This window comes from Oncorhynchus nerka, linkage group LG7 (genome assembly GCF_034236695.1).
Source record: "Oncorhynchus nerka isolate Pitt River linkage group LG7, Oner_Uvic_2.0, whole genome shotgun sequence".
In the NCBI taxonomy this organism is placed as follows: Eukaryota; Metazoa; Chordata; class Actinopteri; order Salmoniformes; family Salmonidae; genus Oncorhynchus; species Oncorhynchus nerka.
In genome coordinates this window covers 75323800-75349746 of record NC_088402.1, presented here as the reverse complement: position 1 = coordinate 75349746, position 25947 = coordinate 75323800, and the positions used below count along the sequence as shown (strand labels likewise).

At 43.5% G+C, this 25947-nt stretch overlaps 1 protein-coding gene across 1 annotated transcript in view; it reads right to left on the bottom strand.

The window, feature by feature from the left end:
* Nucleotides 1-25947, bottom strand: part of LOC115125041 (plexin-A2-like) — a 522986-nt gene that overhangs the window by 431013 nt on the left and 66026 nt on the right. The window contains exons 2-3 of the mRNA XM_065020830.1: nt 14115-15477; nt 842-1024 (exon numbers count right to left, since the gene is read on the bottom strand). Of these exons, the coding sequence (XP_064876902.1) occupies nt 842-1024; nt 14115-15341 (1410 nt within the window). The 5' untranslated portion in view covers nt 15342-15477. The remainder of the gene's footprint in view (nt 1-841; nt 1025-14114; nt 15478-25947) is intronic.

The following is a 25947-nucleotide window of genomic DNA, read 5'->3' as shown; positions in this document are numbered from 1 at the left end:
CCCCTACGCCCTGCCAATCTACACCCCTGCCCCCTACGCCCTGCCAATCTACACCCACTGCGCCCTGCCAATCTAGACCCCTTCCCCCTACGCCCCCCTACGCCCTGCCAATCTACACCCCTGCCCCCTCGCCCTGCCCCCTACGCCCTGCCACTCTACACCCCTGCCACTCTACACCCCTGCCCCTCTACGCCCCTGCCACTCTACACCCCTGCCCCTCTACACCCCTGCCACTCTACGCCCCTGCCCCTCTACGCCCCTGTCCCTCTACGCCCCTGTCCCTCTACGCCCCTGTCTAGCTACTCCCCTGTCCCTCTACGCCCCTGCCCCTCTACGCCCCTGCCCCTCTACGCCCCTGCCCCTCTACACCCCTGCCACTCTACACCCCTGCCACTCTACACCCCTGCCCCTCTACGCCCCTGCCCCTCTACGCCCCTGCCCCTCTGTCACAGGACTAAAAGCATTAAATATGGAGGAGAAAAGTTTCCACACTGTCCTCCATCCAGACTGAGTCCCTGGAATAGAATAGCACCACTTGACAGTGTCTGAGGGTCTGAAGACCAGTCAGTGGACAGACTCCTCAGTCTCCAGAGGCCATGGCTTCGAAAATGATGAAGCGGCTGGGTTCTCCTTAAATGGACCTTGAACTGGGACACCAGAATAGCCAAACGAGCTGGAGAAGACTGCCCAGAACAGAGTGCGATGGAGAGGAGTCTTCGTTGGCCTATGCTCCCTAAGGTGCGATGGGCTTAAGTACTGTAAGTCAGCATTTTAGAAACAAAAGCAGTGGCTGACGATAACTGCTGGTAACTGACCACAACTGCTAGTAACGGTAACTGACCTTTTTGAGGCGTCCGCTCTTGGTGCCGACAAAAGCCACGCAGTATCCGTTGTAGACGTAGGAGGTGACAGAGGTCATGCGGTCCCGTGTCTCTGTGTAGAGGGTGTGTCCCGTCACCAGCTGAGAGCCGCCAAGGGGCTGGTTGATGTCCAGACCACAGAACGAGTCATCGATGGGCACCGGCTGGAAGAGTGAGAGAGAGGTTAGAGATGGAAAAGAAAGCAAGGTTAGAGATAAATAGAGGTTATAGATGGATGGAGAGAAGTTATAGATGGAGAGAGAGAAGTTATAGATGGAGAGAGAGAAGTTATAGATGGAGAGAGAGAGATTATGGATGGAGAAAGAGAAGTTATAGATGGAGAAAGAGAAGTTATAGATGGGGAAAGAGGTTATAGATGGAGAGAGAAGTTATAGATGGAGAGAGAAGGTGTAGATGGAGAAAGGGGTTATAGATTTAGAAAATTTTGAAATTTCTGTATGTGTAATGTTTACTGTTAATTTTTATTGTTTATTTCACTTTTGTATATTATCTACCTCACTTGCTTTGGCAATGTTAACACATGTTTCCCATGCCAATAAAGCCCCTTGAATTGAATTGAATTGAAAGAGGTTATAGATGGAGAAAGAGAGAAGTTATAGATAGAGAGATAGAAGTTATAGATGGAGAAAGAGAAGTTATAGATGGAGAAAGAGAAGTTATGGATGGAGAAAGAGAAGTTATAGATGGAGAAAGAGAAGTTATAGATGGAGAAAGAGAAGTTATAGATGGAGAAAGAGGTTATGGATGGAGAAAGAGAAGTTATAGATGGAGAAAGAGAAGTTATAGATGGAGAAAGAGAAGTTATAGATGGAGAAAGAGAGGTTATAGATGGAGAAAGAGAAGTTATACATGGAGAAAGAGAAGTTATAGATGGAGAAAGAGAAGTTATAGATGGAGAAAGATAAGTTATAGATGGAGAAAGAGTGAAGTTATAGATGGAGAAAGAGAAGTTATAGATGGAGAAAGAGAAGTTATAGATGGAGAAAGAGTGAAGTTATAGATGGAGAAAGAGAAGTTATAGATGGAGAAAGAGTGAAGTTATAGATGGAGAAAGAGAGGTTATAGATGGAGAAAGAAAAGTTATAGATGGAGAAAGAGCTTATAGATTGAGAGAGAAGTATTAGATGGAGAGAGAGAAGTTATAGATGGAGAAAGAGAGGTTATAGATGAAGAAAGAGGTTATAGATGGAAAGAGAGTAGTTATAGATGGAGAAAGAGGTTATAGATGGAGAAAGACAAATTATAGATGGAGAAAGAGAAGTTATATATGGAGAAAGAAAAGTTATAGATGGAGAAAGAAAAGTTATAGATGGAGAAAGAGAAGTTATAGATGGAGAAAGAAAAGTTATAGATGGAGAAAGAGAGGTTATAGATGGAGAGAGAGAGGTTATAGATGGAGAAAGAGAGGTTATAGATGGAGAAAGGGAAGTTATAGATGGAGAGAGAGAGATTATGGATGGAGAGAGGTTATAAATGGAGAGAGGTCATAGATGGAGAAAGATAAGTTATAGATGGAGAGAGAGAGGTTATAGATGGAGAGAGAGAGGTTATAGATGGAGAAAGAGAGGTTATAGATGGAGAAAGAGAGGTTATAGATGGAGAAAGAGAGATTATAAATGGAGAGAGGTTATAGATGGAGAGATAAGTTAAATATGGAGAGGTTATAGATGGAGAAAGAGAGAAGTTATAGATGGAGAAAGAGAAGTTATAGATGGAGAAAGGTTATAGATGGAGAAAGAGAGGTTATAGATGGAGAGAGATAAGTTATAGATGGAGAGAGAGAGGTTATAGATGGAGAGATAAGTTAAGTATGGAGAAGTTATAGATGGAGAAAGAGTGGTTATATATGAAGAAAGCGAGATTATAAATGGAGAGAGGTTATAGATGGAGAGATAAGTTAAATATGGAGAGGTTATAGATGGAGAAAGAGAGAAGTTATAGATGGAGAAAGAGAAGTTATAGATGGAGAAAGATTATAGATGGAGAAAGAGAGGTTATAGATGGAGAGAGAGAAGTTATAGATGGAGAGAGAGAGGTTATAGATGGAGAGAGCGAGGTTATAAATGGAGAGAGTTATAAATGGAGAGAGAGTATAGATGGAGAGAGAGAGGTTATAGATGGAGAGATAAGTTAAATATGGAGAGGTTATAGATGGAGAAAGAGAGAAGTTATAGATTGAGAAAGAGAAGTTATAGATGGAGAAAGGTTATAGATGGAGAAAGAGAGGTTATAGATGGAGAGAGAGAAGTTATAGATGGAGAGAGAGAGGTTATAGATGGAGAGAGAGAGAGGTTATAAATGGAGAGAGTTATAAATGGAGAGAGAGTATAGATGGAGAGAGAGAGGTTATAGATGGAGAGAGAAGTTATAGATGGAGAGAGAAGGTGTAGATGGAGAAAGGGGTTATAGATTTAGAAAATTTAGAAATTTCTGTATGTGTAATGTTTACTGTTATTGTTTATTTCACTTTTGTATATTATCTACCTCACTTGCTTTGGCAATGTTAACACATGTTTCCCATGCCAATAAAGCCCCTTGAATTGAATTGAATTGAAAGAGGTTATAGATGGAGAAAGAGAGAAGTTATAGATAGAGAGATAGAAGTTATAGATGGAGAAAGAGAAGTTATAGATGGAGAAAGAGAAGTTATGGATGGAGAAAGAGGTTATAGATGGAGAAAGAGAAGTTATAGATGGAGAAAGAGAAGTTATAGATGGAGAAGAGAAGTTATAGATGGAGAAAGAGAAGGTTATAGATGGAGAAAGAGAAGTTATAGATGGAGAAAGAGAAGTTATAGATGGAGAAAGAGAGGTTATAGATGGAGACAGAGAAGTTATAGATGGAGAAAGAGAAGTTATAGATGGAGAAAGAGTGAAGTTATAGATGGAGAAAGAGAAGTTATAGATGGAGAAAGAGTGAAGTTATAGATGGAGAAAGAGGTTATAGATGGAGAAAGAGTGAAGTTATAGATGGAGAAAGAGGTTATAGATGGAGAAAGAGAAGTTATAGATGGAGAAAGAGGTTATAGATGGAGAAAGAGAAGTTATAGATGGAGAAAGAGAGGTTATAGATGGAGAAAGAGAGGTTATAGATGGAGAAAGAGTTTATAGATGGAGAAAGAGAAGTTATAGATGGAGAAAGAGAGGTTATAGATGGAGAAAGAGGTTATAGATGGAGAAAGAGAAGTTATAGATGGAGAAAGAGAGATAGTTATAGATGGAGAAAGAGAAGTTATAGATGGAGAAAGAGGTTATAGATGGAGAAAGATAAGTTATAGATGGAGAAAGAGAAGTTATAGATGGAGAAAGAGAATTTATAGATGGAGAAAGAGGTTATAGATGGAGAAAGAGAAGTTATAGATGGAGAAAGAGAAGTTATAGATGGAGAAAGAGAAGTTATAGATGGAGAGAGAGAAGTTATAGATGGAGAAGGAGAAGTTATATATGGAGAAAGAGAAGTTATAGATGGAGAAAGAGAGGTTATAGATGGAGAAAGAGAAGTTATATATGGAGAAAGAGAAGTTATAGATGGAGAAATAGAGGTTATAGATGGAGAAAGAGCGAGAGAGGTAATAGATGGAGAAAGAGAGGTTATAGATGGAGAGAGAGAGGTTATAGATGGAGAGAGAGAAGTTATAGATGGAGAAAGAGTGAAGTTATAGATGGAGAAAGAGAAGTTATAGATGGAGAAAGAGTGAAGTTATAGATGGAGAAAGAGAAGTTATAGATGGAGAAAGAGAAGTTATAGATGGAGAAAGAGGTTATAGATGGAGAAAGAGAAGTTATAGATGGAGAAAGAGAAGTTATAGACGGAGAAAGAGAAGTTATAGATGGAGAAAGAGAAGTTATAGATGGAGAAATAGGTTATAGATGGAGAAAGATAAGTTATAGATGGAGAAAGAGAAGTTATAGATGGAGAAAGAGAATTTATAGATGGAGAAAGAGGTTATAGATGGAGAAAGAGAAGTTATAGATGGAGAAAGAGAAGTTATAGATGGAGAAAGAGAAGTTATAGATGGAGAGAGAGAAGTTATAGATGGAGAAGGAGAAGTTATATATGGAGAAAGAGAAGTTATAGATGGAGAAAGAGAGGTTATAGATGGAGAAAGAGAAGTTATATATGGAGAAAGAGAAGTTATAGATGGAGAAATAGAGGTTATAGATGGAGAAAGAGCGAGAGAGGTAATAGATGGAGAAAGAGAGGTTATAGATGGAGAGAGAGAGGTTATAGATGGAGAGAGAGAAGTTATAGATGGAGAAAGAGTGAAGTTATAGATGGAGAAAGAGAAGTTATAGATGGAGAAAGAGTGAAGTTATAGATGGAGAAAGAGAAGTTATAGATGGAGAAAGAGAAGTTATAGATGGAGAAAGAGAGGTTACAGATGGAGAGAGAGAGATTATAGATGAAGAGAGAGAGGTTACAGATGGAGAGAGAGAGAGATTATAGATGAAGAGGTTATAGATGGAGAAAGAGAGGTTATAGATGGAGAGAGAGAGGTTATAGATGGAGAGAGAGAGGTTATAGATGGAGAGAGAGAGGTTATAGATGGAGAGAGAAATGTTACAGATGGAGAGAGAGAGATTATAGATGAAGAGGTTATAGATGGAGAGAGAAAGGTTATAAATGGAGAAAGAGAGGTTATAGATGGAGAAAGAGAGAGGGTATAGACGGAGAAAGAGAGGTTATAGATGGAGAGAGAGGTTATAGATGGAGAGAGAAAGGTTATAGATGGAGAAAGAGAGAGAGCAGGAGAAGAAAGAGGGAGAGAGACAGAACGAGACACAGTGGATCCTAGTGCATCCTTCTCCCTGGCTGCCAGATGTACATTTGACTGTCTTTCTGTTCCACTTGGTAGACATGTCTTTGTTGTGCTTGAACGAGCCCCACCTTGCACTCACCCTGCCTCATTACACAGGGATATGATCACATCAGGGTTAGGAGGAGGAGAGTCTGCTTACTAAGTATGGCTTCTACCATACAGAGCTTCTCTACACTGCAGGAAAACATACACAGTTATTGATGTAATGGACAGTGAAACAACTAGAGAATCAGGCTGGAGGACTGCTCACTCGAAGAGAAAAATGACCTGCCAAAATGTCTGATAAAATGTCCTTCTCAACAGAAATGTAAACTATGCAGAATCACGACGGTGCCGTCAGACTCATTTAAACTGTCCTTCATTTGGTTGGGAATGGAGCTCCACATCAAATCACATCAGAGGAGGGAGGGTTGCTGGGCTGTGTCTATGGTGGTGACCAAGGCCACAGTGTGCGTGGCAGGGTTTCCACTAGTTACCACAGCTACAGTTGGAAGTCGGAAGTTTACATACACCTTAACCAAATACATTTAAACTCAGTTTTTGACAATTCCTGACATTTAATCCTAGTACAGTACAAATTCCCTGTCTTAGGTCAGTTAGGATCACCACTTTATTTTGAAAAATGTGAAATGACTTCAACTGTACATGTCAGTACATCACAGTCACATCTATCAGTTACACATACATGTCAGTACATCACAGTCACATCTATCAGTTACACATACATGTCACATCACAGTCACATCTATCAGTCACAGTCAGTACATCACAGTATCTATCAGTTACACATACATGTCAGTACATCACATCTATCAGTCACATCTATCAGTTACACATACATGTCAGTACATCACAGTCACATCTATCAGTTACACATACATGTCAGTACATCACAGTCACATCTATCAGTTACACATACATGTCAGTACATCACAGTCACATCTATCAGTTACACATACATGTCAGTACATCACAGTCACATCTATCAGTTACACATACATGTCAGTACATCACAGTCACATCTATCAGTTACACATACATGTCAGTACATCACAGAATAATAATAGAGAGAATGATTTATTTCAGCTTTTCGTTTCCAGTGGGTCAGAAGTTTACATACACTCAATTAGTATTTGGTAGCATTGTCTTTAAAATGTTTAACTTGGGTAAAACATTTTGGGTAGGCTTCCACAAGCTTCTCACAATAAGTTGGGTGAATTTTGGCCCATTCCTCCCAACAGAGCTGGTGTAACTGAGTCAGGTTTGTAGGCTTCTTTGCTCACACACGCCTTTTCAGTTCTGCCCAGAAATGTTCTATAGGATTGAGGTCAGGGCTTTGTGATGGCCACTCCTATACCTTGACTTTGTTGTCCTTGTCCAACTTTGGAAGTACGCTTAGGGTCATTGTCCATTTGGAAGACCCATTTGCGAACAAGCTTTAACTTCCTGACTGATGTCTTGAGATGTTTCCCTACCTCATGATGCCATCTATTTTGTGAAGTGCACCAGTCCCTCCTGCAGCAAAGCACCCCAACAACATGATGCTGCCACCCCCGTGCTTCATGGTTGGGATGGTGTTCTTCGGCTTGCAAGCCTCCCCTTTTTCCTCCGAACATAACGATGGTCATTATGGCCAAACATTTCTAGTTTTGTTTCATCAGACGAGAGGACATTTCTCCAAAAAGTACGATCTTTGTCCCCATGTGCAGTTGTAAATTGTAGTCTGGCTTTTTTATGGAGGTTTTGGAGCAGTGGCTTCTTCCTTGCTGAGCGGCCATTCGGGTTGCGTCGATATAGGACTCATTTTACTGTGGATATAGATACTTTTGTACCTGTTTCCTCCAGCATCTTCACAAGGTCCTTTGCTATTGTTCTGGGATTGATTTTCACTTTTCGCACCAAAGTACATTCATCTCTAGGAGACAGAATGTGTCTCCCTCCTGAGCGGTATGACGGCTGCGTGGCCCCATGGTGTTTATACTTGCGTACTATTGTTTCTACGGATGAGCGTGGTACCTTCAGGCGTTTGGAAATTGCTCCCAAGGAGGAACCAGACTTGTGGAGGTCTCCAATTTTTCTTGGAGGTCTTGGCTGATTTATTTTGATTTTCCCATGATGTCAAGCAAAAGAGGCACCGAGTTTGAAGGTAGGCCTTGAAATACATCCACAGGTACACCTCCAATTGACTCAAATTATGTCAATTAGCCTATCAGAAGCTTCTAAAGCCATGACATCATTTTCTGTAATTTTCCAAGCTGTTTAAAGGCATAGTCAACTTAGTGTTTGTAAACTTCTGACCCACTGGAATTGTGACACAGTGAATTATAAGTGAAATAATCCGTCTGTAAACAATTGTTGAAAAAATGCCTTGTGTCATGCACAAAGTAGATGTCCTAACCGACTTGCCAAAACTAAAGTTTGTTAACAAGAAATGTGTGGAGTGGTTGAAAAACGAGTTTTAATGACTCCAACCTAAATGTATGTAAACTTCCGACTTCAACTGTATATCCTAAAAATGTATGAAAACAAAATGTGCTTTTTAAGTTAAGGCTAGGGCTAAGGCTAAGGTTAGGGTCAAGGTTAGGGTTAAGGTTATGGTTAAGGTTAGGGTTAAGGTTAGGGTTAAGGCTAGGGTTAAGACTAGGGTTAAGGATAGGGTTAAGGCTAGGGTTAGGGTTAAGGTTAGGGTTAAGGCTAGGGCTAGGGTTTGGGCTATGGTTAAGGTTATGGCTAAGGGTTAACGTTAGGGATAGGCTAGGGCTAAGGTTAGGGATAAGGCTAGGGTTAAGGTTAGGGATAAGGCTAGGGTTAAGGCTAGGGCTAAGGGTTAAGGCTAGGGATAAGGATAGGGTTAAGGTTTGGGTTAAGGCTGGGGTTAAGGTTTGGGTTAGGGTTAAGGCTTGGGTTAAAGCTTGGGTTAAGGTTAGGGATAAGGCTAGGGTTAAAGCTTGGGTTAAGGTTAGGGACAAGGCTAGGGTTAAGGCTAGGGCTAAGGCTATGGTGAAGGCTAAGGCTAGGGTTAAGGATAGGGTTAAGGTTTGGGTTAAGGCTAGAGTTAAGGCTAGGGTTAGGGTTAAGGCTTGGGTTAAAGCTTGGGTTAAGGTTAGGGTTAAGAGTTAGGGTTAAGGGTTGGGTTAAGGCTAGGGTTAAGTCTAAGGTTAGGGTTAAGGTTAGGGCTAAGGCTTGGGTTAAGGTTAGGGTTAAGGTTAGGGTTAAGGTTAGGGCTAAGGCTTGGGTTAAGGTTAGGGTTAAGAGTTAGGGTTAAGGGTTGGGTTAAGGCTAGGGTTAAGTCTAAGGTTAGGGTTAAGGTTAGGGCTAAGGCTTGGGTTAAGGTTAGGGTTAGGGTTAAGGGTTGGGTTAAGGCTAGGGTTAAGTCTAAGGTTAGGGTTAAGAGTTAGGGTTAAGGCTTGGGTTAAGGTTAGGGTTAAGTCTAAGGCTTGGGTTAAGGTTAGGGTTAAGTTTAAGGTTAGGGTTAAGTCTAAGGCTTGGGTTAAGGTTAGGGTTAAGTTTAAGGGTTTGGTGTAACCCTATCTCCCTCGCGATGCTACACAACAGCACACCACGCTACACTCGTAAAGCCTCGTAAAGCGTAAAGCCATAAGCGAATTGAAAAGAGATAATGCTGTCGGGCATAAAAGCTTCAGCCTTGTAGACTCGCACCCTCAGCCACCCTATCCTTGTGGAACAAACATCATCTCCCTTTCTTCACAGCTCTCAAAAGAGCATGGATGGAGAGAGTGGGCCCACTCCACGGTCATATGACAGCTAAGCAGGAAACAGGCAGCTAAATGCCGGTGTTTAGCTGTATTTATGTCTGTTACTCGGTGAAGGTACAACATGTCTAAAATGATTTGAGCTGGTTTATGTTTCAGCGAGCAGAGGCCCTATCTGGAGATCTGTGTCTGTCACAGACAGAGAGAAGCAGTCTGAATCAGATGAGAGATCTATAGTTGGAGCTATAAAAGAGCTTGAGAAACAGACCTCAGACACTATAACTTATCAATAAAATTACTCCCTCAGACTCCAACCAATGTCATGTGCATCAGTTCCTGTAGTCTAGACTCTGAGTACGTGATTCAGAGCATTTGGTTCTGATTCTAAATTGTTTAGATGATGTATGCTTAGTAGGCTTGGCTGGAAACCTAAATTCCTTTGCATCTTATGTGGTCGTGTTTTCCAAAAGCACTTTCCTATGGGTTTTGAGGGTTTCTTGTTTATGGTTTCTACTACCAATAAATGTTGGAGATGGAGATCTGGAGTCAGTAGATTTCACTGTGGGATGTACCTAATGCTAACAACATGGATTATCATTGTCAGAGTCCATAAATACAATACACCAATGACTGGTGGCATTTTAATCCATATTGAACCAATCACAGCAGGTAAAATGGACAGGGGGGGGGGTGGTATATCCACTTCTGAAATTCAGAACTGTTCAGGCTTGTCAACTTTTATGGTGATATTAAAAAATACAAGATGATGTCTCAAATTCAAAGTGAAAGTAAAGTGAAGGCTACATACACTCCCTATAATTGACATAGATAAACTTCCTAAAGCAGAATCGGAAATGTGGATACTGAGGTGAACTGAGGTGAAGTGTCTGATTAGCCATTCACACGGTCCCCCTCGACCCCCTGACCTCTCATTCCCATGACAATGCTATGGGTAGCCATCGCTAGGTAACAGGGATGTGGACACGGGTTCAGTTCCCTCTCAGGAGACCTACAGAGGGCTCAATCAATAGTGGCTCCTCTTTAAACACAAATGCTCTGGAGCAGGTTTTCCCAAACCTGGGGGGGGCCTCCTGCTCTGGGGGAGGGTTGAGTTACTAGTAATTAGCAGAAAGGCCCATCAGAGTGTGATTCCTCTACATACACAGGAAGGCAGTCATCAGGGGTTGGAGTGACTGTGTGCCTCCTGACAGTACAGACCATGTCTAACCTCCATGTAATGGATTTCAATACACTTTAGCTATGTTTACAGGGGTATATTTTGTGGTATAGAACTAGTTCATTTAGAAGATTGCTTTTTCTTCTTTAGAAAAGCAGCTGGTCACAACCTCTGCCTCGAGTACAAAAGCATTTACTCTCCTTGAGGGAGATTGAAAGAAAACACAGTCAAGGTTAGCATTCCAGAGGACATGTCCCGCTGTTGGGGTGTAAATGTGGACGGGCTTTCAGAGTTCTTCATCTGTGGACGTCTATGTGCATCATCCATTAAACACTTTGTATTTATTGACCAGTCCTCAACAGACAGCAGGAAAGAGTCTCTACGTTCCTACATTTCCTGATCTGCTGGGCGAGCCGCTAGACATGTGTTTCCTTGGCCAGTAGAGAATAGAGAAGGGAGGGTACTATGGAATGTGGCTGGGAGTACTTGAGGAACATTCTAATGAGGGCTGAAGAAGAATGGAGAGAATGGTGTAGGGGGTCTGGGTAGTGATGATGGTCCCACTGGGGGCTGATGGGGGATTCTCCTGGGGACTAAAAGAGAGGCCATACATCTGAACTTACTTCCATGGTTAAAGAGAATGCCTCCATACCACCTCTCTTTCTCCCTCTCTCTCTTTACATCTTTCCCACTCTCTCTCTCTCTCTCTCCCACTCAATTCAATTAAATTAAATTCAAGGGGCTTTATTGGCATTCGAAACATATGTTAACATTGCCAAAGCAAATTAAATGAATTAAAAAAGTGAAATAAACAAAAGTGAACAGTAAACATTACACTCACACAAGTTCCTAAAGAATAAAGACATTTCAAATGTCATATTATGTCTATATACAGTGTTGTAATGACGTGCAAATAATTACAGTACAAAAGGGAAAATAAATAAGCATAAATATGGGTTGTATTTACAATGGTGTTTGTTCTTCACTGGTTGCCCTTTTCTTGTAGCAACAGGTCACAAATCTTGCTCCTGTGATGGCACACTGTCGTATTTCACCCAGTACATATGGGAGTTTATCAAAATTTGATTAAAAAATGTTTTTTGAATTCTTTGTGCAATCTGAGAGAAATATGGAGAAATGTGGCTTTGTTATGGAAGGTTTGGGAATTGCTTCCTTTTAGGTGGTTGTAGAATTGAATGACTCTTTTCTGGATTTTGATAATTAGCAGGTATCGGCCTAATTCTGCTCTGCATGCATTATTTGGTGTTTTACGTTGTACACAGAGTGTTTGTCCCATTTTGTAAATTCTTGGTTGGTGAGCAGACCCCAGACCTCACAACCATAAAGGGTTTTCTCTCTCTCTCTGTCTCTCTCTGTTGCTAATGAAACCAAACAGTGCAGGCCCCGATAACGTCTCCCTCCGCCTGACAATCACCTCTGACATTGCACTAATGGGGAATTTAGTGATGTTAATATAAGCAGTCAATAGAGTGGCCCGGGGGACTAGCACAAAGGTAACCACACACTTCTGATCTCGACGGGTATATCATCAATACGTAAAAAAATATATAATCCTATTCATACCCTGAACCCCCCCCCTGGCCCGCACATACACTATATACAGGCATCAACACACAGACGTACATAGACAGAAAGACGACACACACACAGACACACACACACTTTTAAAAAAAGACTTGAAGGCAATGCCACCCTATAGCCCATTGCACACTCATATGCATTACATGTTGTAGAGACTATGCACTTAATTCATATTAGCAAAAAGAACAAAACCATAAAGGAGCAGCCAGGACAGATGCCTCATGGGACTAAATTAAAATAAAGAAACGTAAGAAGATGCTACAGCAGATATATGGCCTGGTGTTACAGAACGCTTATGGTTTAAGAGAGGGGGGTGTGGGATCTAGCTGCTGGTAACACTACCATGAGCTGAGCTCACCTGTCCTCTTTCTTTCTCTCGCTCTCATTTGTTCCCACCCCCCCTCCCTCCTCCATCTACGAGGGCAGAGTGTTTATTTGGACTGCGCTAGAGAATATTATCACTTTGATGGTTGCCAAGGAAAATAAATCCCCACATTAATTTGTGAACATTTTCTCTGTCATTCAGAGTCTTAAATGTTCCTGTTCTGCTCCCCCCTATTGGAGCTGCAAAACAATTAGGCCTAATTACATGTAGTGTGAGAATGATTTGATAACAGAAAGTGTTGTACCCCTGCAAAGTACAGATGTAGAATCTTAATTTGAGACAGTTTGCTACAGCAGGAAAATAATCTTGCAGAAACAGGAAATGTGAATTATTATGTGGATTATAATTCAATTAAATGTTTGTAAGGGTCGATAGATTTTTCGAAAGGGAAAAGTAAGTCTGAAATGTCAAAAACTTGTGGAAATTACACACTTCATAAGCCTTTTTAAACCTCAAATACACTACAAGTTGTAAATGCCGTGCATTGTAGCAAAAGTATCGTGCAAACTAAGATCCTACATCTGTAGAGCAGTCAAAGTGAGTTATCTTGATTGCTGTGTGTTACTATTATGAGTGTGTGCATTCACCATAGCTCCTCTCAGTCTCAGACTCAACCCTGTGGTTTCTAGGGTCATTGATGAGCTGTGGTTGCTGCCCTGTTGATTAATGTCTAGAGGAAACATTAGAGCTGACATTCCACTCCTTGTAATCCGTGTCATATGCCAAACATGGAGTGGGAAGGAGTGGAATGTCAGCACAAACAGACTGTTACCCAGGTTATTAGAGCTGAGTTGAGAGCATTCCTCTGGCTTTATACATCCAACTGAGGCTGATGTGAACTCTCTGTGGAAGAGAGCTGCCTGCTTCACATAACCTTTTTGTTAGTGAAAACAGGGGTGTGGATGGACAACAAAACGGAATAATGATGTCAGGTTTGTGTAAGACGAGTCTAGCTTTTGAACATTTGTTGAGAATGTAAAAGGTTGCACTGTCATTGTTCTCTGTAGAAATGGTAACTATAGACCATGACACTAGTGAGCCATAATGGACATTGGCGTTCATCCACCTCTGGCCTGCTCGCCTCCCTACCACTGAGGAAGTACAGTTCCCGCTCAGCCCAGTCAAAACTGTTCGCTGCTCTGGCCCCCCAATGGTGGAACAAACTCCCTCACGACGCCAGGACAGCGGAGTCAATCACCACCTTCCGGAGACACCTGAAACCCCACCTCTTTAAGGAATACCTAGGATAGGATAAAGTAATCCTCCCCCCCTTAAAAGACCTAGATGCACTATTGTAAAGTGGCTGTTCCACTGGATGTCTTAAGGTGAAAGCACCAATTTGTAAGTCGCTCTGGATAAGAGCGTCTGCTAAATGACTTAAATGTAAATGTAATGTATGATTACAGAGAGAGAACTGTGAAGTATGCACAGTATGTTCCTCTGTAGTTCTGGAACCTTTGTCTGGGCCTTTTATTCTGTCAAGGCCGGTGTGTGTATGTGTGTGTGTGTGTGTGTGTGTGTGTCCTCTGTAACTCACCGCTTTAGTGCACTGCACGTCTTTTCCCAGCAGCCAGTTGAGCTCCAGGTTGCCCTCTCCCTGGTAGCAGGACTGCAGTCGCTCCTTGATACGGGCGTTGATGTCCTTGATGGTGAACACGCAGAGCGCCGAGTCATCTGGTGGCCGGTGGTACTGCTTCTGGCCCTTGGAGAATACGGTGAAGAGCACGTCGTCCGTGGCACTGATGTTCAGCGAGGCGGCCAGCACACGGCCCGGCTTGGCCAGGTAGGCGGCCTGCAGGAGCCGATACTCCACACCGTTCCTCACGCAGCCCACCGGTAAGGAGACGTACGAGTGGAACTTGTGGTCGTCCTTGCAGAGGCGGACGATGCGCGAGGTGTAGAAGAGGTCGTTGGAGGATCCACCTGATGACATGCTGTTCTCCGGCGTCTCAGGCTGGACAGTCAGGAAGTAGACGAAGGAGCCGCTGGCGAAGCCATACACGTAATAGATGTCGAAGTGGGACACCAGCGCCAGCGTGTCTGACGGGATCTTTATCAGAGACGAGACAAAGTCTGTGTGAAGCTCGTAGTCTAGCATGGCCGAGGACTCTGGGTCGCGGGGGAGCTGACGACTGGAGATGGTGGGGAAGTAGTCCTGTTTACCATCTACGGCCGTCCCGATGAAGAGAGTCCCATCCTGGCCCTTGGAGGAGGGCACGATGACCCCGTACATAGTTCCTGTCTGGTTGACGCTGGAGAGGTAGTGCTCTTTCTTATGAGACGGCTCCACTAGGATGAAGAGATCATCCAGACGCAGGAGCTTGCAGACTCCCTGGTAGAGACTACCGCAGGCCAGCAGACGATTCTGACTGTAGTCTATGAGAAGCAGTTTGTTGACGTTGTTAGTGGAGGTCAGGGGTTCAGAGCAGGGCTGGACGATGAGGGGCGGGTAGCATGCCTTGTTGTCGTCCTCAGGGCCTGTGTCGTGGGACACCATGAGGGTCAGGTTACCAGAGAGCTTGTAGACGCGGTTGACCGCTCCAATGTAGAGCGCCCCCGTTGTCTGGTGGACCGTCAGGTGGTTGAAGGCCCACTCCCGGCGCTCCGGGTGGAAGCTGGTGAAGGTGTTCTGGCCTTGGCACACGGTGGCAGCAACAGCTAACAGCCACAGGCCCAGCATGGCCAGCACAGCGCCCCCTCTAGGGCCCGCTGGGGAAGTCCTGCTGCTGCGTCGTGTTACCCGCCGCGACCGCCGGCCCTCCATACCTCTAGGCACGCTTGCAGCAAGGCAACAGCAGAGTAAACAGGAGGAGGAATGTGAGGGAAGGAAGCTAGGCTACCTTCCACTTTGTCTTCTCAAAGGTTCGTGCTTGTATCTTTACCAGGGTCTTCACATGTTTCTGAAAGAAAGACAGAAAGAGAGAGGGGGTGAATAAACGAGAGTTAGCACATTGTGACTCACACTCAGTCAAATGGGAAGCAGATAAAAGCTAATGGAAAAGTCTGTTTATTCAGTAACTGCTGCTTGAGAAGGGGAGGAGTTCACCCTCACCAAGGCGACGATGAGTTAGGGAACAGTGGAATGGAAGCTGACAGAAGACAATGGCAGGAAAAGCCTTTATCGCCACATTCCAGAGGAGTTGCTGGACGGGATAGGTCTGATAGGACAATGAAGGAAAGTGAGCAGGTTACGGGTAACGGAAATTAGAATGACCTGAGTCATAGTTATGCTGCCTGCCTCAGAGGGGCCTGAGAGACACTGGGTTTATAAGAACAACACAAACCAATGGACTGCCCTGGGTGCCACATTTCACAGATCTCCCCTCCCCATGCGCTGCTATGAGAAGCACCCTTCAGGCTAGTGGTCTATAATCAATAGAGCCACTTATTTAACTCTATAACGACTAATTCTAGATGCTATGGGTAAAACAAATATTTAAAAGTAAGAGGCTATTCAAACAGACATTTCAACAGAGATCTTACGCTCCAAAATATACCAGCTAGAGAAAGACTTACAAGGGTAAAGCACAGCTAAAAACCAAAGTAATGATTAATAAATACATTGGGGCTCATATTATTTTTCCTTAGGAGGCATTAGCATTGCCATGTCATTTCAGTTACACCCCTCTAACCCCCTCCGGTCGGCTGGCACCCTTCCCTATCCCTGCTCCTTACTTTTACAGTCTAAATGTGAAAACATCCATGAAGGAAAGTCTGCTATTTATGTAACGATGCTTTGCAATCTGGCCCCTCCTTCATGTTATACATCACAAGAGAGAGACAGAGCGAGAGAGAGAATGTCTATATTCTTTGAAAACTTTTATGAGTGCGATGTTTAAGAGTTAATTTCTAATTGTTTACTTCCCTTCCCTTTGGTTTATTGTCTCTTCGACTTGCTTTGGCCATGTAAACACATTTCCCATGCCAATAAAGCCCTCTACATTTAAATTGAAAATGTTTATTTAGAGAGACTCACAGAGGGGAGAGAGAGAAAGTCCCTCTTCACACTTTTTCCCTAGGAATTAATTATCTGGTTCATGGTAGAGGGGAGTTCTGGATCTTATTACTGGAACAAAGTGAAAACAAATTGGGAGCAGAACCACTGCTTGCACCCCTCCTTCCCGACCTTCATCCCTCTCTGCTCTTCAAGGGTTCTGTCTCATTTTGTGGGCAGTGAGCACATAGCCTGTCTTCTCTTGAGAGCCAGGTCTGACTACAGCAGCCTTTCTCAATAGCAAGGCTATGCTCACTGAGTCTGTGCATAGTCAAAGCTTTCCTTAGGTTTGGGTCACTCACAGTGGTCAGGTATTCTGCCACTGTGTACTCTCTGTTTAGGGCCAAATAGCATTCTAGTTGGCTCTGTTGTTTTAATGAATTCTTTCCAATGTGTCAAGTAATTATCTTTTTGTTTTCTCATGATTTGGTTGGGTCTAATTGTGCTGCTGTCCTGGGGCTCTGTGGGGTGTGTTTGTGTTTGCGAACAGAGCCCCAGGACCAGCTTGCTTAGGGGACTCTTCTCCAGGTCATCTCTCTGTAGGTGATGGCTTTGTTATGGAAGGGTTGAGAATCGCTTCCTTTTAGGTGGTTGTAGAATTTAACGTCTCTTTTCTGGATTTTGATAATTAGCGGGTATCTGCCTAATCCTGCTCTGCATGCATTATTTGGTGTTCTACGTTGTACACAGAGGATATTTTTGGAGAATTATGCATGCAGAGTCTCAATTTGGTGTTTGTCCCATTTTGTGAATTCTTGGTTGCTGAGTGTACCCCATACCTCACAACCATAAAGGGCATTGGGTTCTATAACTGATTCAAGTATTTTTAGCCAGATCCTAATTGGTATGTCGAATTTTATGTTCCTTTTGATGGCATAGAATGCCCTTCTTGCCATGTCTCTCAGATCGTTCACAGCTTGTGGAAGTTACCTGTGGCGCTGATGTTTAGGCCAAGGTATGTATAGTTTTTTGTGTGCTGTAGGGCAACGGTGTCTAGATGGAATTTGTGTTTGTGGTCCTGGCAACTGGACCTTTTTTGGAACACCATTATAGGTTTGGCAGAATCTGTGCAGAATATCTAGCTGCTGCTGTAGGCCCTCCTTGGTTGGTGACAGACCAAGGAGGGTCTCTCTCTCTATCCCCCTCTCTGCCTTTCTCTACCCCTTCCTGTCCCTCTCTCTCTCTCTCTCTCTCCCTACCTTGCTCAGTCCCTACCTCCTCTCTGCTCTTTAAAATAATCATTTAGCTTTTTACAATCAAATATATATATTATTTATGTAAATGTCATGTTTTAGAAGGGTCCAGACACTTTTTTTGCAATGTCCATGTCCTTATATTGGAAATTGAAATAGTGTAATTCCAAAGTTCATCTACAAATCAAGCTGCTTCGCGTATGTAACGGTTCCATTCTCTGTGTAGCCTGCTGCTAGAATGGACAGGAAGGTATCACTCGAGTCGCAACAACATTTAATATAACTTTGAGAGCTTTTTAGTTTTAAAAAGGACATATTTGGGTTTTTATGGAGCCGTTGTTCATGTTTTTCAGAGCCCCAGTACTGTACAACAAGGATGCCGAAGTGAATCGCTGGTTGGGTCAAGTTTCTCAAAAAAAGAAAATCACAAAGAAAAGTATCTGGACCCTTCCACAACATGCCATTTACAACCATTTACGTGGTTGTAAAAAAGCTCAATTCTCCTTTAAGGCCTCTGACTGTTTTACCAGGATCAGAATCTATTAATTATTATTCTTCCACAATGTTATTCCTGTTTTAATCCTTTATTCTCCCGCTGACACCATCACGTCCTGCAGGGATTCATTATTGGCCCCAGAACATTCATTCCTAAATGACTCAGGACACCATTAGACATGCACAGCTCACACTCCTCTCCCTCTCTTTAATACCACAACCAGCACACTGCTGTGTGCTTTCACCTCTTTTATCAGTATTATTCCATCAGGACCGAACAACACCATGCAGTGAGGGACTAACAAGTGGAAACAATGGCAGCAGTAGCAGAGGCAAAAATAGCAGTAGTAGCAGCATAAGTACCAGAAGCAGAAGAAGTAGCAGTAGCCGCAGAGGTAGAACCAGTAGCAGCAGTAGCAGCAGCAGTAGCTGAAGTAGAAGAAGTAGGAGTAGCAGCATAAGTAGCAGCAGCAGTAGCTGAAGTAGTATAATTATCAGTAGCAGCATAAGTAGAAGCAGTAGCAGCAGTAGCAGCAGTAGCAGCAGCAGTAGCTGAAATAGCAGCAGTAGCAGCAGTAGCTGAAGTAGCAGCAGTAGCAACATTATCAGCAGTAGCAGAGGTAGCAGAAGTAGCAGAAGTAGCAGCAGTAGCAGCAGCAGTAGCAGTAGCAGCAGCAGTAGCAGAAGTAGCAGCAGTAGCAGCAGCAGTAGCAGTAGCAGCAGTAGTAGCAGAAGTAGCAGCATCAGTAGCAGTAGCAGCAGTAGTAGCAGAAGTAGCAGTAGTAGCAGCAGAAGTAGCAGCAGCAACAGCAGTAGTAGCAGCAGTAGCAGCAGCAGAAGTAGCAGCAATAGCAGTAGTAGCAGTAGTAGCAGCAGTAGCAGCAGCAGCTGTAGTAGCAGCAGTAGCAGTAGTAAGTAGCAGCAGTAGCAGCAGTAGTAGCAGCAGTAGCAGTAGTAGCAGCAGTAGCAGTAGCAGCAGTAGCAGTAGTAGCAGCAGAAGCAGCAGAAGTAACAGTAGTAGCAGAAGAAGCAGCAGTAGCAGCAGTAGGAGAAGTAGTAGCAGTAGCAGAAGTAGCAAAAGTAGCAGCAGTAGCAGTAGTCATAGTAGCAGTAGTAGCAGCAGCAGCTGTAGAAGTAGCAGTAGCAGCAGTAGCAGTAGTAGCATCAGTAGCAGTAGCAGCAGTAGCAGCAGTAGCAGTAGTAGCAGCAGCAGCTGTAGAAGTAGCAGTAGCAGTAGCAGCAGTAGCAGCAGTAGCAGCAGCAGCTGTAGAAGTAGCAGCAGTAGCAGCAGCAGCTGTAGAAGTAGCAGCAGTAGCAGTAGCAGAAGTAGCAGCAGTAGCAGCTGTAGAAGTACCAGTAGCAGCAGTAGAAGTAGTGTAACAGTATAACTTTAGACCGTCCCCTCGCCCATATCCGGGCGTGAACCAGGGACCCTCTGCACACATCAACAACAGTCACCCACGAAGCATGGTTACCCATCGCTCCACAAAAGCCGCAGCCCTTGCAGAGCAAGGGGAACCACTACTTCAAGGTCTCAGAGCAAGTGACGTCACCGATTGAAACGCTATTTAGCGCGCACCGCTAACTAAGCTAGCCGTTTCACATCCGTTACACTAGCAGCTGTAGAAGTAGCAGTAGAAGTAGCAGCTGTAGAAGTAGCAGTAGCAGCAGTAGCAGGTGTAGAAGTAGCAGCAGTAGAAGTAGCAGGTGTAGAAGTAGGCTCGCAAAATCAAGGATGTTCAGACGTTGCGCTACTACAAGAGTAATTAGTGTGAAGCTGGATGGAGTAGCTGTGGACCGTGTGTGTGTGGGTCGGTGGGGACGCCAGGGGGGTGAAACATGTCAAACACAAGCCTACATCGTTCGTTACGCTACACATTTGCATTTCTCAGCAGGAAGAGAGGAGAGGACATCAGAGAGAATCAAGCCATGGGTGAGGGAGAGATGTGGCTGGAATAATCAGCTGCTTCTTTGAATTTGTCATTTGCATATGTCTGAATTGGTGTTCTGGGTGTGGCTGATATACAGTACAGTGGAGATTTACAGTCCCTCTCCACTATGTCTGGTCATTTTACACACACCCCTCCCCCAAGCCCATGGCTGTCAGAACCTGTTCATTGTCATCCTGTGTCGTCGTCGTCGTCCCCGCCTCCATCTGTGATCAACTGATAAGCTACTCAGCCAGTCCAGACTTTAATATACACTCCTGGGGAGAGTATTGATCCCTCGGCCCATAAACAGTGAGTTCCTAGGGACCACTGGGGCCTGGAAGCCTGTTAGCTATTAGAGGGACTGGCGTGTGCTGGTGTGGGCTGGGCTGAGGGAGGTGCGTGGGCTGCTCTGAGGTGTCCCAGGAGCACTATACTATATGAGCATGGCCATAAAATAGTGGGCCTAGGCTATAAGCCAGGGACAGGACCCCCTCATACCATTTATCCTACCTTCCTTCCTGCACCATGCCTGCACCAGCCATGCTGCTTCCTTTGTTTGAGTGTGTGCATCGTCCTGTGGAGGTGCCGAGCAGAGCAGAGAGAAAGTTCAGAGTAGAGAGTAGAGCAGGGTAGAGTAGAGCAGAGAGAGCAGAGTAGAGTAGAGCAGGGTAGAGTGGAGCAGAGAGAGCAGAGTAGAGTAGAACAGAGAAGAGTAGAGCAGAGAGAGCAGAGTAGAACAGAGAAGAGTAGAGAGCAGAGTAGAGCAGAGTAGAGCAGAACATAGTATAACAGAGCAGAGTAGAGAGCAGAGTAACGCAGAGCAGAGTAGAGCCGAGCAAAACAGAGTAGAGTAGAGCAGAGTAGAAACGAGCAGATCAGAGTAGAGTAGAGCAAAGCAGAGCAGAGTAGAGCAGAGTAGAACAGAGCAGAGTAGAGCAAGATTAGAACATAGCAGAGTAGAGCAAGGTAGAGTAGAACAGAGCAAAGTAGAACAGAGCAGAACAGAGCAGAGTAGACCAGAGTAGAACAGAGCAGATCAGACTAGAGAGTAGAGCAAAGCTGAGTAGAGAGTAGAGGAGAGTAGAACAGAGCATAGTAGAACAAAGCATAGTAGAGTAGAACATAGTAGAGCAGAGTAGAGCAGAGCTGAGCAGAGTAGAACAGAGCAGATTAGAAAAGAGTAGAGTAAAGCAGAATAGAACCGAGCAGATCAGAGTAGAGCAAAGCAGAACAGAGCATAGTAGAACAAAGCAGAGTAGAACAAAGCAGAGTAGAACAGAGTAGAGCAGAGTAGAACAGAGTAGAGTAGAACAGAGCAGAGTATAACAGAGTTGAGTAGAGCAGATTAGAACATAGCAGAGTAGAGCAGAGCAGAGTAGAACAGAGCAGAGTATAGAACAGAGATGAACAGAGATGAGCAGAGCAGATCAGAGTAGAATAAAGCAGAGTGGAGTAGAGCAGACTAGAGCAGAGTAGACCGGGATAGAACAGAGCAGAACAAAGTAGAGCAGAGCATAGTAGAACAAAGCAAATTAGAGTAGAACAGAGCAGAGTAGAGCAGAGTAGAATAGAGCAGAGCAGAGTAGAATAGATCAGAGTAGAACAGAGTAGGGTAGAGCAGATGTGAATGCCAAATGTAAAAGTGTTCCTTACAGTGCACTACTTTTGACTGTCAAATGCAGTACGCTATAGAGGGAATAAAGTGCCATTTGTGATGCAGCCCAGAGTAAATCCCTCTGGAGTTGTAATCAGGTTCCTGCAGCAGCTCTTTCCTCCTCAAGCCCCATAGCCTGTTGGCCTTTAGGGCTTTAGAACACAGGCAGGCAGCACCCGCACGCCCACCTCCTTTAACACCCCTCCATCTCCCTAACCCCCTCCACCTCCCCTGTGGTATATACACTACTGTTCAAATGTTTGGTGTCACTTAGAAATGTCCTTGTTTTCGAAAGAAAAACAATTTTTTTGTTCATTAAAATAACATCAAATTGATCAGAAAAACAGTAGACAATGTTAATGTTGTAAATGACTATTGTTGCTGGAAACGGCTGATTGTTTTGTGGGTACTATTATAATGAAGCTGCCAGTTGAGGAGCTGCCAGTTTCCAGCTACAATAGTCATTTACAACATTAACAATGTCTACACTGTATTTCTGATCAATTTATATTCTTTCGAAAAACAATAACATTTTTAAGTGACCCCAAACTTTTGAACGGTATTGTCTATATTTATAAACTGGGTAGTTTGAGCCATGAATTCTGATTGGCTGAAAGCCATGGTTTATTAGACCGTATACAACGGGTATGACAAAACGAATCATGTTGGTAACCAGTTTATAATAGCAATATGGCTCCTTAGGGGTTTGTAATATATGGTCAATATACCACAGCTAAGGGCTGTGTCCAGGCACTCCACGTTGCGTCGTGGTTAAGAACAGCCCTTATCCATGGTATATTGGCCATATACCACACCTCCTCGGGCCTTATTGCTTACCTATACAGTGCCCGTCAAACGTTTGGACACCTACTCATTCAAGGGTTTTTCTTTATTTTTTACTATTTTCTACATTGTAGAATAATAGTGAAGACATCAACACTGAAATAACACATATGGAATCATGTAGTAAGCAAAAAAAGTGTTAAACAAATAATTCTTCATCCTTTGCCTTGATGACAGCTTTGCACACTCTTGGCACTCTCTCAACCAGCTTAATGAGGTAGTCACCTGGAATGCATTTCAATTAACAGGTATGCCTCGTTAAAAGTTTATTTGTGGAATTTCTGTCATTCCTAATGCGTTTGAGCCAATCAGTTGTGTTGTGACAAGGTAGGGGTGGTATAAATAAGAAGGTCCTATTTGCTAAAAGACAAGTCCATATTATGGCAAGAACAGCTCAAGTAAGCAAAGAGAAACAACATCATTACTTCCAGACATGAAGGTCAGTCAATCCGGATAATTTCTTTTAAAATTTTGTAAATAAAAATGTTAACCCTTTTTCTCCCCAATTTCGTGGTATCCAATTGTTTAGTAGCTACTATCTTGTCTCATCGCTACAACTCCCGTACGGGCTCCGGAGAGACGAAGGTTGAAAGTCATGCGTCCTCCGATACACAACCCAACCAAGCCGCACTTCTTCTTAACACAGCGCGCATCCAACCCGGAAGCCAGCAGCACCAATGTGTCGGAGGAAAAACTGTGCACCTTGCAACCTTGGTTAGCGCACACTGCGCCCGGCCCGCCACAGGAGTCGCAGGTGCGCGATGAGACAAGGATATCTCTACCGGCCAAACCCTCCCTACGACGCTAGGCCAATTGTGCGTCGCCCCACGGACCTCCCGGTCGCGGCCGGTTACGACAGAGCCTGGGCGCGAACCCAGAGTCTCTGGTGGCACAGCTGGCGCTGCAGTACAATCCGGATAGTTTCAAGAACTTTGAACGTTTCTTCAAGTGCAGATTTAAAAACCATCAAGCGCTAGGATGAAACTGGCTCTCATGAGGACCGCCACAGGAATGGAAGACCCAGAGTTACCTCTGCTGCAGAGGATAAGTTCATTAGAGTTACAAGCTTCAGAAATTGCAGCCCAAATAAATGCTTCACAGAGTTCAAGTAATAGACACATCAACATCAACTGCTCAGAGAAGACTATGTGAATCAGGCTTTCATGGTCGAATTGCTGAAAATAAACCACTACTAAAGAACACGACTAAGAAAAAGAGACTTGCTTGGACCAAGAAACACGAGCAATGGACATTAAACTGGTATAAATCTGTTCTTAGTCTGATGAGTCCAAATTTGAGATTTTTGGTTCCAACCGCTGTGTCATTGTGAGAGTAGGTGAACGGATGATCTCCGCATGTGTGGTTCCCATCGTAAAGCATGGAGGAGGTGGTGTGATGGTGTGGGGTACTTTGCTGTTGACACTGTCAGTGATTTATTTATAATTCAAGGCACACTTAACCAGCATTGCTACCACATCATTCTGCAGCGATATGCCATCCCATCTGGTCCCATCTACTTGGAATAATCTCAAATATAAAAATATACATATCTTTTTTTAACACTTTTTTGGTTACTAAATTATTCCATATGTTTTATTTCTTATATTTTATGTCTTCACTATTATTCTGCAATGTAGAAAATATCAAAAATAAATAAAAACCCTGGAATGAATAGGTGTGTCCAAACATTGACTGGTACTGTATACATATATATTACGACCCATCCATCTCGCCATTCCTTCCTCCTCTCCCTCTATCTTTCCTCTTCCCCCAAGGCCATGGGAAGATACTGTATGTGTTTCATTCTTCTCTTTCATGTTGTGGCGGGTGAGCTGGTGGCAGGTGGACTGAAGAAGAAGAAGTGACTAAATGAATGATGTACATAAATGACTTCTCAAAGGTTAGTTGTTAATAAAGCTATAGGATGAGAAACTTTGTTGCTGTTGTTTCCTTCTGCTTCACAGGAAGGGACTGATTATGCCTGCAAGCAGGGGATTTAAATAGTAGGATTGCAATCGCTTGTTAGTCGCCTTCTTGTTTGAAGCCACATTCTGTTTTCTCCTGCTCACTAGGAGTCAGATTTATCGGCGATGAATCACAACCCAGTCACCTTATAACTTACTTAGACCTAAAGAAGACACTTTGCATCTTGGGTGATACGCCTGACTGAGTCTGTGGTAGCATTTGTGTGAGGTGGAAGGCTGCAATACAGCCATTCTTGCCCAGGCTTGATTTGTTTATGAAAATGAGCTACAATGAAGGGAGGACCATACCAGCATTGTATAAAAGCCTTTTTTTTTACATACAATACCAGCCCTTAGTTCACTGCCCCAGCAACATAGGCTTTACAGATGTAGGATCTTAATTTGATCACCTTGTTGCAGGATAACAGGACATTTTAAACGTGTAGTGTAATTTCCACTTAGAAATGTCCAACTTGATTATACCTTACAAAAAATGTATCAACACCAACACACATATCCATTAACTATAACCCACATAATAATTCACATTTCCTGTTGCTTCAGGATTCTTTTCCTGCTGTAGAAAATGAAGATCCCGCATCTGTATCTCCAGACCCAAATGTTGCGTGCCGGCTGCACGCTGGCCAGTGACTCAATTTGTCTGCCACCGGAGACTACTAGCTAAACAACACCTCCACGCCACTATCTCCACTATCTCCACTCTCAGACATCTGTCTTCTAAACAAGCCTTGTTTGTGTGTCCGCTTTGATTTGTTGACACATTACAACTGTGTAAGTTGTAACGATGCAGAAAGATGTACTGGCGAACAGGCAAATGTCAGCTACTGTGGGAATTAGCTCATACCACAGACATGCTTACAAAAAGCATTTAACTGCTCAGCACACAATGTATTAACCTCTAACTGCATGAATCAGTCTGTCCTGTGTTTATTAATCATGCATTTGAATCATTTAGGGCGGAAGCCATCCTAGCGGTTAAGAGCGTTGGGCCAATTACCGAAAAGTTGCTGGTTTGGATTCCTGAGCCGAATAGGTGGAAAATATGTCGATGTGCACTTGAGCAAGGCACTTAACCCTAATTGCTCCTGTAAGTTGCTCTGGATAAGAGTGTCTCCTAAATGACTAAAATGTAAATGTAATCAACCAGCTCTCATTACTGGTCTGTATGTAGGCACAGCTCTTCCACTGTTTGGAGGGGTGCTTTGACACACAGCTGGCCTATAAGTAAGTACAAGTCAAAGAGGTACAGTACAGAGATCAGTAGACATTGAGTAA